Below are 17,049 nucleotides of genomic sequence, written 5' to 3' on the forward strand. Positions count from 1 at the left end.
TGCTGCTGCTTTGGTTCACCGTTTACTGTTTTGCTATTTCTCGAGCAGCAGCAACAAAAACATTTTAGTTCCACTGTGCGCTGTGCACTGCCTTAATTACAGGCACAGCAGCCGCTGCCTCTACCTCCACCCCTGCTTCCACCTTTGTCTCTCTGTTTTTCGGGTTTTTCTTTTCGGTGTGCGCTGGCAATCATCACCATCATTATCATTATCGTGATCATGACGAACGTTACTCCCTCTCTTTTCGGACGCACATACTCCCTCTGTATTTTTGGACCACAAACTGAAGCCGGCCAGCAGCTCACCTCAGAAGCAATGCCAGCGAAGACCCTGACTGTTTTTTTGGGTCTTTTGTTTCCTTCTTTCCTTTTACCACTTGACCGCATTGATGCTGTTGCCTCGAGAGATGAGAGGTTGCACAAGACGTTGCCAGATTGTTGTACGCAAAACAGTTAGATGGGATATAGTAGATCCTATCATAGGTATGTATGATGATCTACAAAAAGAAGAGCCTGTTTTTATCCCGGGGTTAAGTTCTACTGCCAAACACTTGAAAGCTTTTTTATTTTTAAACTTTTCGCAAGGTAAGTCCAGACATCGTATAAAGAAACTATTTACAACCCTTTCCCAGAGTACCTTAGTAGGTACTTTTGTTGATCTCGGAAAATTAAATGATTATAGCGTCTAGATGGAAACCCAACCCCTCCATTCACCAGTACTTCAGGCAATCTTCGTCTCCGATCAACCGATAATATAACCAATAAATATTCATAAATACACCTTGTTGGAAGTGAATCATTTCTTTACAACCCTCTTTTGTGCAAGGAAGGAAGCCTTATCTTCCTTTTTTGGCCAAAATAAATTCCGATTAGTCATTCCCCCAACCATAATCACACATCACACGTCTATAAAAAACAACAAAAAAACTGCCCCTTCAAATGAGTGAACAATAAATGGAGAGGACTACCCGAATTACACCCTCTCCAGTGACCGGAACAGAACCCCTTTACTGCCCCTGCCTCTAACGACCATGAAGCCAAAGCAATCTGGCAACACTCGGTCGGTGCACCACCAGTCAGTCTCCATGCTACCCTCCGTCGCACCCTCCAACGAGCAGAAAAAAAATAAAAATAAGAAGGCAGTCGGTAGTCGGTAGTCGTCGGACGGTAAACTGGTAGCGCTCTAACTGACAATAACTCGTCGTACGAATGCACGTTCCACGCTCCGTAATATCTGTCCGCCCGCTCTGTCCAAGTGTCCGTCCAGCAGCGTGCGACTGGCGGACGGTTTGGGATTTTTGCTTCTTACTGGTTTTTCTCATAGCTACTACCGCGGCTATCGATCGTACCTTTTTCTCTCCCTACTCGTTGGATTTCTGTGTGTGGAGAGTAAACACAGATACAGTTCTCTCAGTATCTCTCTGAGAGCTACTCTCTCTCTCTCTCTGAACGTGTTCCGATCCCTCGTAGCTAGTTTTTTGTGGCTCATTCTTCGACTGTTGATCGTGGTTAAAGCACCTGCGCGCGGATACGTGTTCCACCGGAAAAAAAGTGAACTGCATTTTGTATGTCTTTTTCTCTCTCTCTCTTACCATATCTATCTATCTTTTTCTCTCTGCTTGTGTGTGTGTGAGTGTGTTGCGTGGATGAGTGAACTTGTTGCACAGAGAAAAGCGCTTTTCAACTGCAACTGTTGCCGCTGCGCTCGGCTCCTCGCAGCACCGCCGCTCCTCTCTAGCTCGCGTTGTGTGTGGGAAGAGTTTGGGGACTACTTGAGGAGCGAATTGGTAGCTGCACTGGCTTCAGCTCCTATTTCAAACAAAATGTAGAAAAACACATTTCAGCTGCCGTGTATCTTTCGGTCTGGTTGTGTTCGTTTCGAGTTCGGTTCGGTTCATTTCGTCGCGATCGCTGTGGGGTTCGTTCGGTTCGGGTTTTTGTGGATACGAAAGATACTTTTGTATCTGCCTGTGTGTGTGTGTTGTTGTACGTGGTTTCGGTCGCCGCCAGTCGGCCCCATCTACGTGGTTTTGTGGTAGCTGACTGCCGTTGATGCTGCTGCTCCCGTAACACCCCCTGACTGCCCGCCCCCCACACACCGCCGCCACCGCCAGCGTCTTTCCCTTTGGGGTACTGGGGGACCGTGATCGTGCCGTGATTTGTATCTCCAAAGAGCCCAGCATTTGTGTGCGTGTTTCGAGACGTGTTCGTGCGTGCGTGTGTTGGCTTTGGCATGGAAATGTTTAACGAAAAACCACAAAGATATCATTTGTTAATAATATCTACTATCTTTTATATTATAGAAAATTCTGTGGAAATGCAAACCAATTTCCCATTGAAGTGAACTAAAAATAAACACCCAAAAGAAATTTCCTGAAACTAAATCAAGTTCTGTACGGAAGTTCAATGCGAAAATTTCTTCGTCAATCATAAAACAATGCCAAGCATTTTAGAGCTTAAAAACTAACAAGAAATACCATAAAAAACCCACAAAAAAACTTGTTCAAACTACTTCGGATACTTGGGAGCTAAGCCACCAACCACCAGCATCATCATCATCATCGGAGCCAGCAGCATTTGAAAGCTTGTAGAGCCTGAGGCTTTCTTCCCCCAAAAGGTAAGACGGAGTACCAACCCAGACGACAGGCCCTGCCCACTAATATGAACACTGAAATTCCTTAGTAGTTGCTGTGTTTTTTTGGTTGTTTTTCTTAGCTGTTTCTTAGGGCCAGCTAATTATTTTCCGTTTTATTTTTGTGTTTTTGCGTTGGCCAAAACCAAAAGCCAGCGAGTGGCCAAACCAACGAGTAAATAGCGAGAGAGAAAACCTGCTCCCAAAGAGGCAGACAGAGAAAGAGAGGTAGAGCGAGAGAGAGAGACAACGTTGGAGGCAACTGTCGACCGTCTGCCGCAGCGGCTTCCACTACAACTGCATGTGCCACTGTCATTGCCACCGAACTCAGTGTGGTGCCACAGCAGCAGCAGCAGCAGCAGCAGCAGCGCTCTGCCCCAGCCACAGCCACAGCCCCAGCGTTTCCCCCATTGACAGCGCCGCTGTCTGTGGCGCTCACCCGGCTCTGGGCCCTGGCTTTGGACCGGGCTCGGGGCTCGGGCTCTGACTCGCGTTCGGGCCTGGCCCGGACTCGAAAAAACCTTCGCTTGGAATTCTTTGGTTGTTTTTTTTCTTCCACTGCTCTGTAAACCAGTTCACTTGTAGCCAGTGCCAGTGGCCAGTGGCTCTCTCTCTCTCTCCCTCTCTGTGTTCCATCGTGCTCGTTTCGGATCCGGTTTTAATACCTTTGGTTATTCGTGGGCTGCAAGGGTATGCCGTGTTTGCGTAGATCTGTGCATTAGGCAAAAGGAATTGATTCCCAAGAAATATAAGTACATTTTATTCCTAATCAGCATTAAGACTTAATCATGGATCTGTCATATTTTCTGTGTTATCCACAATTTGAATTGATTATAAAATGTACCAAACAAATTATCTGCATTAGCGGGTATCTGATAGTCCGAATATCAGGAGCTATAGCCATCTCTCACTGGTTTGGGTTTGGTTGTTGTTGTATTTTTTTTTGGTTTTGGTTTTGTTCGTGGTCGCGGTCTTGGCTTGCTCTGCTCTGCCCTGCCATCCATCCCCAGCCCTGGCTTCAGTTTCAGTTTGCCGCGCGCTTTAATTGTTCAGAACGTGTGTCCAAAGAGGAAACGCAATTGCCGCAAGCTTCTGTTGGGTACGGCTCGCTTCAGATTCAGATTCGGATTCGGTCTGTGGCTCCAGCCTCCAGACTCCGCTACAGATTCAGACTCCCAGCCCCAACCTCAGCTTCAAATTCATTCCCAGCCTCAACCTCAGCTTCAGATTCAAGCTCCCAGCCCCAGCTGCGGCTTCATCTTTGCTTCAGTTTCGGACCCCGATCATCATCATCATCATCGTCATCTACATCTCTTGATTTCTTTTAAATGCTTTACTTTTTTTTCCCCATCTTCGGTTTTCCTCCTTTTTTTATATTTTCTCTTTTTCTTGTAGTAAAACGCCTCCCGCGCTCTCACAGTCGGGTTTTTTTTAAACATTTTTTTTGTTAAGGTTTTCTTGTTGTTGGCTTGCGGTTCTATAAAGTTATTGGCTTTTGTTTCGCTTCAGTGGAGGAGATCTATTTTGAATGTTCATTGTGTCTGGTTTATGGGCCATTTGGTGTGTGTCCAAAACAGATTTTTAGCATAAGAATGGACCGAGCCATAACATTTTATTGCATTTTACCTCTTTGGGTGGGTTTTTCTTTCATTTCGATCTTCGGTTGCCAGTTTAAGTTTTTTTTTTTTCTTCTCTTGGCTATTCGGTTGCAACTGCTTCAGTAGGGGGAAATCTGCTTAATTGCCTTTTGGCAGGAAAATCGAAATTAATTAAAAGACGTTACAAAATCGTGATTAAAAAAACAGACAGACAGACAGACGAAATCCATAAAGCGACTGGAACAATGGTCACTCAATTGATCGTTTGGTTTTTTTTTTTTTTCCATATTCGAAGAGAGGAGACACGGCAGACACGCCTCGGCTGTGGCACGTGTCTATAATTCACTTGATCGATTCAATTTATTCGATGTTCTTCTGCTTGGAGGACAGTCGTAAACTTTGAACAGAAAATTAAATGCTGTCTGGTGGGAATATGAATAGTTACAGGTTTTTGCTAGGGCCACAAGATTGATCATTCAAGATCATTTTTGGGCATTTCATTTGGAAGAAAATATATGCTAGACTTATGTATCTTTTGGTTACATCTTTAGTCTAAACGTTGCCCAAAATTATTAACATAAATTTCATTATATAAATAGGAATAACCTCGCATAGAAATCGCCAGACAAAAGAGTGTCTGGAAAAAGTAGCAAAAGAATCTTAAGAACTCTATTGATGGGTGAAATTGTTTGAATGGATTTCGAGTTCGAGTGAAAAGAGCAGCACAAAGCAGCCAAAGGAAATGTATGAAGAGATCCGCTTAGCAAGCAGCAAAGTAGATTACAGAAAATGGGTGTCGGCTTAGACAACTTCTCGAAGTCAGACTTAAGTCAAGTGTGCATCAATTGGCAGAGCGTTGACAGTAAGAATCAATCAATGGGAATTAAAACTAAAAATACATTTTAGAGTTTCTGCAAATAGCTCTTGGCTGGAACCATCTTTCCTTTTAGAAATAACAAAGCTGATGTCATAAGTTTAAAGCATTTTCAATTTCGACTAACGACAGTATCAATCCTGGTAAACGCAGACTGCAGCTGCGTTCCCGAACCCATAAAACTTCATTAGCAGTTGTCCATTTTCCCACTCCGCCCCACCCATCAGGCAGGCAGCCACAAAACATGGCCGCGAAATTAGCAAAGCTTTTAAATTAATGGCCAGCGCACACATAGAGCCGCAGAGCAGTTGGGTTTGGGGTGGGGAAAGCACTCCAAATGTGTAAATCTTATGGATATTAATCAAGAAAATTATATAGACAAGGCAGTGGGCTCAGAAAACCAAGCAGATCGGAGGCAGTGGCAGTGCGCAGAGCGCAGAGCGCCTCAGAAAAATAGCAGCAGAGATCGGAGGCAGGAACTTGTTTTTCCATCTCCCTGCTGCTGCTGCTGCTGGAGCTGCTGCTGCTGCTGCTGGGACCTGTACACAAGGCAATGATTATGCTAGATTTTTAATAGCTTTGACTATAATCTGTGATGCCAGAGCATTCCCCCCACCATCCTCCAGCAGCAGCCTTCTAGCCGAAAGGGTTTCCAGATTAACGCATGTGAAGTGCAGGTCTCTCTTCCCTCTGCTTCGACTATAATTATAAGTCTGCCGCGCTGCCTCTGCCCCCCGTCTCCTCTCTCTCTCTGCTTGTTGTATCTTTTTGGTTCGTTTCGTTTTCTTGATTATTAGCTACCTCGACACACACACACAGAGAGAGAAAAACGTATCCCGAAGGGATTAAAAAATGCTTGCCCAAGAGCATTCCTTCGTGACCCTTTTCTCCCCCGACCACTGGCCTGGTCCGTCCCTTCTTCATGGGTTGTCTGTCGTTGTTTGTTGTTGCTGTTGTTGGTATTTTGTAAGCAAACTAAAGTGCATATACTTAGAGCTCTCTCAACTCAGAAGATATTCGGCTGAACTACAGGGATACCCTGCATGCTGATCGTGGAGAAAGCTGCACACGAAATGTGAACACTTGATAGAATATTGCTCTAGCCACTTTTCTCATGTCATTGTCAAAGTTAGCACCCATTTTATCCCAAGCAGTTAAGCATAGGAAAACAATCGCCACTCTTCGCAGATGATTGTTAAAGCTAACACCAATTTATTTGAGAGTTATTCCTGGCTGCTTTTTATGGTTATAACTTATAAGGATGTTAAAGTCACGTTTTAGCAGAACATAAAGTTGTATTAGCTGTTAAACAGAGTTACGTCTGCGCAGTTAAGGAAATGTTTCTGAATTTATGGAAAGTAATTTAACTAAAATTACATGCACAAATATGTATATGGGGAAAACACGCAACGTTCAAGATAGCTGCAGATTTCAGTGCGTAAATATTTCGTGTAATGCAGCAGCGCACTTCTGTTGGTTTGCATATTTTTGTTGTGTGGCTTTCAAGTGTGATTCTGGCAGTGATCTTTCTGCTCTACTTTTTTACTGCTGTATCAATCTGTATTCAAATTTTCCTTTGGTTTGACCACCGACTATGCCCACATCCAAGCGAAAGTTTTTGTCATTGCGTTTATCATGAACGCCGTGAATGCTGAAAGTACAAGAGAGCCATCAATATTCGAGTCATAGGAGACAAAGGGTAACACACATTTCAGCAGCCGCTTTGACCAGCTGATCCGTAGGGAAATCCTTAAACTCAAACTTCTCCATTTCGCTTAGGGCCTGCTCTGAGCCCTGGCCAAAGGAGCAACAAAAGTGTCCCGTGGTGGTGCCTGATGGCTCAATTTTGTAGAGTCTCGGTCCATTTTTGTTATCCCAACTTGCCATCATAATGCTAAGTGCAAAGGGACGAACGGCGCTGTACAGAGTGTAGGCATGCAGGAAGCTGTCCACGCGTTCGCAGAGCAGCTCCAGGGTAATGCCTCGCTCATACTTTTGCCGATAGCTCGCGGCCTCCTGGCGGGCGCGATCCACCAAGATGTTGCAGTCGCCCAGCAGCCCACCGACGGCCATGCCAATGTTGCCATCTATATTGAAAATGCGCTGATTGGCATCCTTTTCAAATAATTTGTTTATGTTTAAGTTCTCAACGGCTATAAGCACAGAATCCTTGCCACAAACGCCAATGACAGTGCCACTATTGTCAGCAGCTCTGGCGGCATATTCGAGCTGCAGGAGACGACCATTTGGCGCGTACTGACTGGCGCACAGATCAAACTGCCAGTGGGGAATGCATTTGAGTAAGGGATATTTATGATTATTTAAGGAGATTTTTCTTGTACTCACACCAGCGCCTTTGGAATATTCATCCGACATTTTAAGACTAAAACTTTAAGTGAACGACAATGAGCAAATGATTGACAAGTTGGAGGCTTTAGCTTTGACAGCAATATCTTAGATATGTGTTGGAAGTGTTTCATTTCCTTTGCCTAACCGAATATACCCTTTCCACACCTCGACGCATCGACATTGCCGAACGCACCATCGTAGGGTAGAGTAGACCACCATCATCATCATCAGGGACAAAACTTAGCGTCTACTCTGCTGCCACCAGCACTCCTCTGACCCTCCTCCATACACTATTTATTCCCCTCTCTCTCTCTCTCTCTGTTTCTCTGTTTCTGGGTTTTCTATACAAACATCAAATCCGTTTGCGCAGTGTCCATGTGTGCCCGAGCCTGCGTGTGTGTTGGTGTTTGTTTGTATATTTTTCTGCTTTTTTTTTATCAACGCAACCAAGAAGAAACCTTTCCACTGGGCCCTGGCTCGAGGTCTGGCCTGGCCTCAGATGTGTGTTTACACAAAAACCCAGCAAACGACGCGATCCCGGACCCAGAGACCAGACACAGAGTGAGGCAGCAGCAGTGGCAGCAGCAGCAGCAGCAGCAGCAGCAGCACCAACAGAAAGAAAGAGGGAAAAAAAGTGGCAGCCAAATTGCTCCTCGATATCTTTTATTTTCCTGCAGCAGCAGTTGGGTCTTCTGGCGGGTTTTTATTATATGTGTGCATATGCCCGCGTACCGTCCATACCCTCAGATACTCTCCCATACACACACACACACACACACACAAAAGATACAATATTTAAGCCTTTGGCTTCATTTGGTGGGCAACGCAACCGTTTGCGCAAACGTTTCTGGGCCCAGACCCAGACCCTCTGTCTGTGTATGTCTACAGAGAGCTATGGATGTATCTGTAACTCTCTCTCTCTCTCTCTCTCTCTCCCTCTCTCTCCCTTTGCTGTACTCGCACTACGTGCCGTCGCTTTTGCTGATGATGTCCATTATTTACATTAACTTTATTTGTTTTTCTTATTTGGCTTGACGTTTTTTCAAAAGTGCCGATGTTTCAAAAAGATAATGAACGCCTGGAAATCGTACATACATTGTATGTACACACACTCACAGTGGGGCAGGGGGATGGGGCAGGGGAAGTATCGGTCAGACGACAGTCATAAATGCAAAAGTGAGATACCTAGAAAAAAATAATAAAGTACAAAACCCCAAAACGGGTTACACATTTTCGAGGTTTTCGAGGAGGCTACCAGAAAATGCTACGTGAGATTATCGCCCTGCCCTGCCCAGAGATATGATGGGCAATCGCTCATCTCTGGAGGAGGGGGAGGAGTAGTGCTCGCTGATTAGATCAGCATTCTGCTTGTGTGTGTGTGTGTGTGGTGTGTGTGTGTGTGTGTGGGGGGATTTATTGGATAATAAAGAGATCAGATAAGTTTTTTTTTATGAAATTCAATCTAGGCAGACAGAAAGGAGAATATTGGTTATTGGTTCCATTAATCAAACACTAAATGAATTAGTTAATTAATAACTTTTACCAGTTGGGATTAGTTGGGAATGTGCTAATGAAGATAAAAGAGATAATTTTTCAATATTATGATTAAATGTTAGTTAGATGAAAAGTTCACTGATCTTCGCATAAACGCATTCTAATTATTACCATAAACCAGCCAAATTCCCTGCTTAGCCACTCCCCTGCTCCCAATATCCACTTCCTCCAGTCACTTCTGATAAAGCCATTAACCATAATAAGAGCAGACTTATCCCAGTCATGATGTCAACTACTTTATAGGGCTAATCTGACAGCGCACTCTTCAGTCAGTCAGTCAGTCTGACAATGCCAAAAATCATTTCTAAAGATAAGAAAAGATTTCCATGGCTAGTCACCGCCTAAGAGGAACGGTAACTCCAACAATGGGGCGCCTCTTCAACTGTCCCAAGAGATCCAAAGCTGAAAGAAATCTAATCTGTGGAGCAGCCCAAACTCCGAAGAGCGCTGTGGATGGAGGTTACCTGAGCTATGATGTTCACTGCTTTGGGTTGGGGTTTGGATGGATGTCGGTGATCATGACGCTGCAGCATTTTGCATTACGATCCACTTTGCCAGACAGAGAATGATTCTGGCAAAATGATAAGCAAAACTGTCATTGCACACAGGGACCCAGGAGACAGTGGAGACTCCGGTAGAAGAGTCATTCGCTGTGCTTTTGCGCAACTGGTTTTATATTTAAATGAGGCTTAAGCAAAACGGCAGAGACAAGAAGCGAAGAGTTGGTTGTTGGTAGTGACTATTTAAATACCCTGTGGAATAAAGTTTATCCTTTTCTTTATGGAAACAGCAGCAGTAATAAGTATTTCGAGTGATAGCTACTGGAGTTTAATTACTTTTTTTCGCTGTATGATCAACTCATGCGATCCCATACAAACCGCAGTACCCTTCCCATAAGAGCATAAAATCCCCAAGCGTCTGAAGTAGTTGGGTTGGGCGGAGGGGGGTTATAAAGCGGGCAACAAATTTTATGGTTCAGCCATCATTATGATCATCATTATCTGCATTATTATTTTGTTATTATCGTGATGATCACGTTTCCCAGTGCTCCCTCCGCCGCCGCCGCCAGCTGCTGCTGCTGCTGCTGCTCCACCAATCTCCTTCTCCTCTTTCTACTTCTCCTCTTTTGCTGCTGCTCCTCTGCCGCTGCCACTGCCGCTGCGGCTCGGCACTCAGAAGTCGCTCCTGTTGCGTAAATCCAGTAAGCAGTCGGTCGAGGTGGTGGGTTCGGAGTCATTTACCAAAGCAAAGCGGACGGCACGGGCACGGGCAACTTGGGCCGCGACTCGACTAGAGTTTTTCTATCTTTGTGTCTGTGTGAGTGTACCTCTCTCTCTCACACTCTCTGGGTGTGTGTGTGTGTTTATATCATTACTACTGTGCTGTGCTGCTGCTGCTGCTGGCTCTCCTCTATGGAGGTAGTAGTCAGGTTTTTTTAGACGCACAATCTTATCTAACCTGCCAGCAGCACCGACAACTGCGACTCGTTTTCAGTTTAGTTTCACTCGCCATCGACTTTGCCGTCGCCGCTGCCTGCCTGCCGTTCCTGATAATAATTTAACTTCAACAAAATTCATAAGAAATAACAACAACTAAAATCCAAGTACAACAGCCCACGCGTAACGCGAATGTGATGAAATCTTTGAATACCCTGTGATAAAAACAAAAACTGTGCAAACATATGGGTAATGCTTCTTGGATGTGAATCAGGCGGATGTAAAGTGTCAGATGGATCAAGTGTGTGCTTAAAGTGCCATTAAATGTACAAAATCTCCTGATGTATGGATAAGATTCAGTTTATTGCGTGATAAGAAGTGCAAAAAACAAATTTGAAGATCTTAGAACGTATAAAACCAGAGTTACAATGGGATCTGATAAGGGAGAGACCTTTATGATTTTTGTGAATAATCAAGGGAACAAGATATACGGAGATAATATATATTTAAGCAGTGTAGGTCAGAGAAGAGAAGAGTTAAGTGAGGTTTAGTTTGGTTTACTTGAAGGAAACGAGTGGGTGAGGAAATAATTATAATTTATATTCAATAAGGAAGGTAAAAAATGCAGTTTGAGGATTATAGTTACACCAGAAGTCAAGTTACTTTGGGCTTGTGTGAATAAATTTACGAATATGTAAGCCGAATATAAATAAATCGATGTTTTACCTGCCAAGAAGTCATGATACAAAATTTGAGCAATCTCAATTCTACAGCAGCTGAGTTACTTGAGGATGGTAGCTTTGTTTCAAGAGATATCTCTGCAAAACATATCCAATTTGTGTTCTTAGCAATAATGACACACACATAGTAAATTTCAGCGCTTTGGCTACCACAGAAGCTGAGTTACGCTTGGTTAAATCACATAAAAAACTCTCAAAAGAAAAGAACCCACTCCGATTCCCCTTGCGCTTATCATGCTCTGATATACCCTATGTGTATGGCTCATAAAAATACACCGCAAAATAGCTGTTTATTGCACTTGAAACGTAATTAAGATAAGCCCCATTCCCCTTCCCCTTCCCATTTTGCGTCAATTAACACGGCGCAAAGTTTTAGCTAATTGTTATTTACCACCCACTCAACCCCCTTTCTATCTCTATCTGTCTTACAGTTCTAACGGAATGTGAAAAGCCTCCATTATGCCCACGGAAAGCTCATCCAGCGATGTCGGTGGCGGCGGCGGAGGAGGGGGCGCCATACCCATGCTACGACCCTCACGCATGGACCAGTTCATGTCCACGGTGGCTGCAGCTGCAGCGGCAGCAGGCGGTGGCGCCTCGGATGGCTCGAGTGGAGGCGGCGACTCGCGGAGCTCATCGGCCAGCAGGATCTCGGCGGCAGCAGCCGCCTACGAAACACAATTGGCCTACCAGCAGCATCTGGCCGCGGCCGGACTGCATCCTGGTCCACCGCCACACCATCGCGAGATCTCCGCCTTTGTGCCCGTGCTGCCCACGCGACAGGCACTGGAGGCCAAGGCGCGGGCCGGGAGCAACTCCAACTACGAGATCATTGCCATGATGGCCGACAAGCGGAAGGAGTTGGCCCTGAGGGAGGCGGCCGCTGCGGCTGCCATGCTGGGACGTGGTGGCCCGGGGGGTGGTCCACAAGGTCCGCCACCCGGTGTCCTGTACGCACCGCCACCCCCACCGCCATATCTAACCGGGCCCGGGCCCTCGCCCACGGGTGCGGGCAGCTTTCCCTTCCCACCGGGTGCCGCCGCAGCAGGACTCTTTCCCCCTGGCCTGGGGCCGGGCATGCATGCCGGTCTGGATCGTCGCCTGTTGCGTGCACCCGGTCGCGCCTCGAGGCCCAAGAAGCAGTTCATCTGCAAGTTCTGCAACCGACAGTTCACCAAGTCCTACAATCTGCTGATCCACGAGCGGACACACACCGACGAGCGACCCTACTCCTGTGATATTTGCGGCAAGGCGTTCCGGCGACAGGATCACTTGAGGGATCACAGGTGAGATTCGGAACAGAGAGAGACTGTGTAGTCGGGGGGAGTGTCTGCATTGGTAATTGCTGTCATGCCCACAGAAATAATGGTTCCAGTAGTGGTGGGGGCTGGGGCTGCTGCTCGAATGTGGGAATACCCTAACGTGGTAGCAAAAGGCAGAGCAGAGACGCCGAAGAATGAAGCTGATGCTGGAGATGCTTAGATGGGAATGAGTAGAGGGTTGGAATGGAATGAAAATATACTCTTTTAGATCTTAACTTTGTGATATTAACATTGGGATTATTATAAGAAGTTTCTGATTTGACTTTATCCCTACCACAAGTTTAACTGATGATAGATTTATCGAGTGGCAGATACTTTCCTCTAAGTTTTGTTACTTAAATTCCGTTTTTATTTACTAGAATTTCAATTGACGAAAACACAACTAATCAGCCACCAAAAAGAGCATCTGTCGTGTACCTCCATCGTTGTCCGAGTGCCACACTTGACGCTGGATCTCCATACAGCAAAGCAAAGTTAATTAACTTTGTTGGTTTTCCGTTTGGGGTTTTCGACCAGCGTCGCAGAGTCGGGAGGGAGGGAGGCAGGGAGTGTAGGATTTAGGCAGCTCTGAGAGACCTCAAGTGTCGGCCTGTCCGAGCGGAGGAGCGGAGGAGCGTGGAGCGTTCTGTCTTTTGATCGTTCGGTATCGGTCCATTTGTCGTTTGTTTGCTTTCTGCCGCGGGGCTAATTCCCTCTCCGCTCTTTCGGGCTGCGCGTCGAGCATCAAAGCAGAAGAGGCCAGGCAGCAGGCAGCAGAAACGAGAAGAATCTGGAGATCGTGGAGAACCTGTTTTTTCGGTCTCTGAAGCAGCAACAGCAATGGGCAACAGCAGCTGCTGATGGTTTAGGTTGAGGCTGGGGACAGCGACTGTGGGACTGTGGAGACCGCGGACTGGGGCGGCTTATGTCCAACAACAAGTGGACGCCATTGCCAAGATGGCGGCCATAAACATAAAAGAAATAATACCCAGCAATAATATCAGTGGGAGAGCAGTTGTCTGGCGGAGCAGAGATAACTGTCAAATGGAGCTACCAACTTGGGGCTTGGTAGCCGCCACACACGCCCACGCATTCCATTCCTCAATGTCTCACCTTGCCTTCCCTTCTCTTGTGTTTTCTGCAGGTACATCCACTCCAAGGAGAAGCCATTCAAGTGCACCGAATGCGGCAAGGGCTTCTGCCAGTCGCGCACTCTGGCGGTGCACAAGATCCTGCACATGGAGGAGTCGCCGCACAAGTGTCCCGTGTGCAGCAGGAGCTTCAACCAGCGCTCCAACCTGAAGACCCATCTGCTGACCCACACGGACCACAAGCCCTACGAGTGCTCCTCCTGTGGCAAGGTCTTCCGCCGCAACTGCGATCTGCGGCGACACGCGCTGACCCATGCCGTGGGCGAGGTTAGCTCTGGGGACTATGTGGACGTCGGGGAGGAGGATGAGGCACGTCATCTCAGTGGGGATGAAGAAGACTCCCTGCTGGAGGTGGACTCCCCGCGGCAGAGTCCTGTCCACAATCTAAGCGAATCCGCAACGAATGGGGAGAAGGATGAGGCGGAGCGCATGCGTCTGAAGCGGAAGGCGCCCATCGATCAGGAGGAGAGCGACGAGGAGTTCGATGACTACGATGAGGAGGAGGAGCTGCAGGAGGCAGCAGGCAGTTTTCCCAGGGAAGAACTGCGCGAGGAAGACGACGACTTTGAGGCCGAGGATGAGGTGCAGCCAGAGGTGGCTCTGGTGGCGCCAAGACAAACATCAGCAGCTCCAGCTGCTGCCACAGCTACGACGACTGGGAAGCCGGAGCGTCAGGGTGTCACCCACTGCCATCACGAGGGTGGAGAGACCTACACCATGCGACCACATGGCGAGAAGCAGCAGGAGGAGCCATTGTCGCTGCCACCCAATGGACCACCGCCACCGCCCGGGTTTGTGGCCAATCTGAGGTATGCAGGAGGCGCACCACCACCTGTTGTGCCGCCCCCACCGCACCTGCAGCCACATCCACATCTCCTGCCACCCAATGGAGATCCCTATCTGCCGATACTCCACGTGCGTCGGGATCTGCACCACAAGAGCCTCAATCTGAGCAAGGGTGCTCCGGTCCCAACACCCGCCACACCGCCCACCATCATCACCCAACCACCGGAGACGAGTAAGCCACCGAATCAGCCGCTGCACTCGCCCCACGAGGCAATGCCCAGCTTCCTGGGCTCCATACCCATGCGCAAGAGGATCCTGCCGCCGCCAACGATCGATCTGATGGATCATCATCCCCATCCTCATCATCATGCCCATCATCAGCGTGCGTATCTGGAGAATCAGAGCATCTATGCCCTGAACATGTCACGGCATCCGCCACGCCAGCTGCTGGGCAAACCCCCCAGCACCGAGACGAGTGGCGCAGCCACAGAGAAGGGTCCACCTGCGGTGCAGTCGGTACAGTCCGTGGTGGCACCACCGCCAGTTGCACCTCCTCCCGCTCCCCGACGCACGGGCTTCAGCATTGAGGACATCATGAGACGCTGAAGATCGTTTTTAGTACACTATGACAAGCTTGATTCCCCCGGGGGACTGCATTCCTATACCCCCTGAACGCTATTTTAGAGACAAGTGAACTTTTTAGTACATTTTTAGTACAATAAACCCGCTAGACTAGGGCCTAAACATAGTGCTTAACTAACTGTTGTTGCATTTTATAGCCAAGTATGAATATCCACAGCCTAAATATACATCGATTTAGCTCAGTTTTAGTGCGAGAGTCTATCGATAAGTAATCGATTTAATCGGCCAACACTAAGTGTTTGCTGTACCAACATTTCCTTTCCAAGCGAGTGAATTCCAACCTTTAATTTATGTTTCTTTTTAGCATCTAAGATTAAGCTTAATGAGTGAATAAAATAAAGATGTAAACAAAATCGTTCGGCGATTTTGTCTGTAGGGAAAAAAATGGTTGAAAGTAAAAGTTGTCTAAGTGAAAAATCAAAAAACAAAAGCGGAAAACAACATTCCAGTTGCAGATTTTTGTCTAAATTAAGTTTAAAATTTAAGCGTAGATTTTAAGGATTTTTTGTAGTAGCCTTAGAGAGTATCCACAGCATTCCATTCCATGGTCTTCCTTGAATTTTAAATGATTTTATTCAAACTATTTCAAATAAAGTTTGCCTATTATGAAAGAGATCTCTCTATGGGTTTGTTATCGGGACTCGGGGATCAAGTGAGTCACAAGAGCGTACGCGTACACGCGCATAAAGGCCATCAATCACAGTCCGCAGCCACACATCAGACTTCATAAAAAAATAATAATACTTCAGGCACGTTTTCGCATAGGTCTTTCCCGACTCTGCCCCTCTAGACACGACACTTTGCGGTTTTTGTGGCAACGCCTTTAACATTGGACTCCACTCTCCGCTGTCGAATCGATTCGATTCCAAGGCAAGCCAAGAGCAAGGGAGGAGGCACCTAGCACACATCACACATAAACAAGCACAAGTACGCCACTCAAACACGTAGAAAGTTCAATTAAAATGCCACGTAAATTGTCGTCATCGTCATTCAAAACCAAAATGAAGTTGCAATGTGGATTTCCTGGAAATCTGTTGGTTGCCCTGATGATGGCCGCCCATCACTCTGATGACATCAATTTCTGGCTCAACTATAAAATAATTCCAAGTTTCTCTTCTGCCGGAGATGATATCATATCATGCGGGGTCCATGAGGAGCACGTGATTTGAGTGCAGAAATCTTTACCCCGCAACAAAACTGTGAGAACATTTGAAAAAAAGTTTAAAGTTCCCGGCAGACTTTTTAATGGGGTTTATGAGTGCTGAATTTTTAAGCGGAGTTTGCTGAAAGTTTGATTATTATTATCGCTTTTAAAATTGTAATTGGTATAAAATTATTATTGCGCGAAAAACAGTTTAAAAGTCCTGAGAACCGTTTTCGTTCCATCTATACGTTACAATCCACATTAGCCTCAGTCACGGTCCTCACTACGTTTCGCCGCTCGAAAGTATGCAACAGTTTCACATAATTTATGTAGTGCCAAAATCAAACGCTATGGCGCCACTGTAAAGCAAAGAATTCTGTTATCGAAATCGATGTTAATATTTGAAAAATGTTATCCGTTGCAATCAGCAAAATTTAAAAAAATAAAGAAGAAATATTATAAATCTAGGCAGCATTTTATGCGTTTATTGCTGCTGTAATTAATTAAACATAATGCTCACTTTTTGCTTAAAATTGTATTTAACTGGTTTGTAGATACACATAAGACACGCCTTGTCCTTCCATGTGTCTGCCCCATAAGAATTTTACTTACAGCCACCAAAAATGCTAACAATGCAACAGGTAGAACCCCTGATTCTGTAACGAATCCCACCAAAAGCTGCTTTGCCGCTGCGACTGTTACTGGTTGCTGCTTGCTGATACTTTACTGCCACTGCGGTTGCCACTGATGACATTTCGGCCAAGGTAACTCGAGAGCAGAACGCCAGCAACCTCTCTCACCTCAAACCTCAAGCCCATTAACATTTTGCGCTCTGGCTTTGGT

General features: G+C 46.3%; 2 protein-coding genes across 3 annotated transcripts; one reads left to right on the plus strand and one right to left on the minus strand.

Annotated features, from left to right (window-relative positions):
• Nucleotides 1–1,482: 1,482 nt before the first annotated feature.
• On the plus strand, nucleotides 1,483–15,675 carry LOC117902401 (protein bowel). Of its 2 annotated transcripts, none has more exons than XM_034813737.1 (4): nucleotides 1,483–1,564; nucleotides 2,303–2,616; nucleotides 11,614–12,468; nucleotides 13,628–15,675. In XM_034813737.1, the coding sequence occupies exons 3-4, from the start codon at nucleotides 11,642–11,644 to the stop codon at nucleotides 15,024–15,026; spliced, it is 2,226 nt and encodes a 741-aa protein (XP_034669628.1). In that variant the 5' UTR covers nucleotides 1,483–1,564; nucleotides 2,303–2,616; nucleotides 11,614–11,641; the 3' UTR covers nucleotides 15,027–15,675. The 2 variants fall into 2 exon arrangements, with proteins under 2 accessions (XP_034669628.1, XP_034669629.1); XM_034813738.1 differs by having other exon boundaries at nucleotides 2,303–2,613; nucleotides 11,612–12,468.
• LOC117902402 (proteasome subunit alpha type-3-like) lies at nucleotides 6,333–7,521 on the minus strand. The gene is made up of 3 exons (XM_034813739.1): nucleotides 7,450–7,521; nucleotides 6,812–7,380; nucleotides 6,333–6,754 (listed from the first exon to the last, which is right to left on the minus strand). The coding sequence occupies exons 1-3, from the start codon at nucleotides 7,477–7,479 to the stop codon at nucleotides 6,646–6,648; spliced, it is 708 nt and encodes a 235-aa protein (XP_034669630.1). The 5' UTR covers nucleotides 7,480–7,521; the 3' UTR covers nucleotides 6,333–6,645.
• Nucleotides 15,676–17,049: the final 1,374 nt, after the last annotated feature.

Source organism: Drosophila subobscura, chromosome U (genome assembly GCF_008121235.1).
Source record: "Drosophila subobscura isolate 14011-0131.10 chromosome U, UCBerk_Dsub_1.0, whole genome shotgun sequence".
NCBI classification, from domain to species: domain Eukaryota; kingdom Metazoa; phylum Arthropoda; class Insecta; order Diptera; family Drosophilidae; genus Drosophila; species Drosophila subobscura.

Bases quoted from the DNA above. Each gene is read 5' to 3' on its own strand.
- LOC117902401 (XM_034813737.1), top strand. From the start codon at position 11,642: ATGCCCACGGAAAGCTCATCCAGCGATGTCGGTGGCGGCGGCGGAGGA. The intron at 12,469-13,627 runs GTGAGATTCGGA...TGTTTTCTGCAG, and splicing joins GATCACTTGAGGGATCACAG to GTACATCCACTCCAAGGAGA.
- LOC117902402 (XM_034813739.1), bottom strand. From the start codon at position 7,479: ATGTCGGATGAATATTCCAAAGGCGCTGGT. The intron at 7,381-7,449 runs GTGAGTACAAGA...CCCCACTGGCAG, and splicing joins AATATTCCAAAGGCGCTGGT to TTTGATCTGTGCGCCAGTCA. The intron at 6,755-6,811 runs GTGTGTTACCCT...TTGTACTTTCAG, and splicing joins GTCAAAGCGGCTGCTGAAAT to CATTCACGGCGTTCATGATA.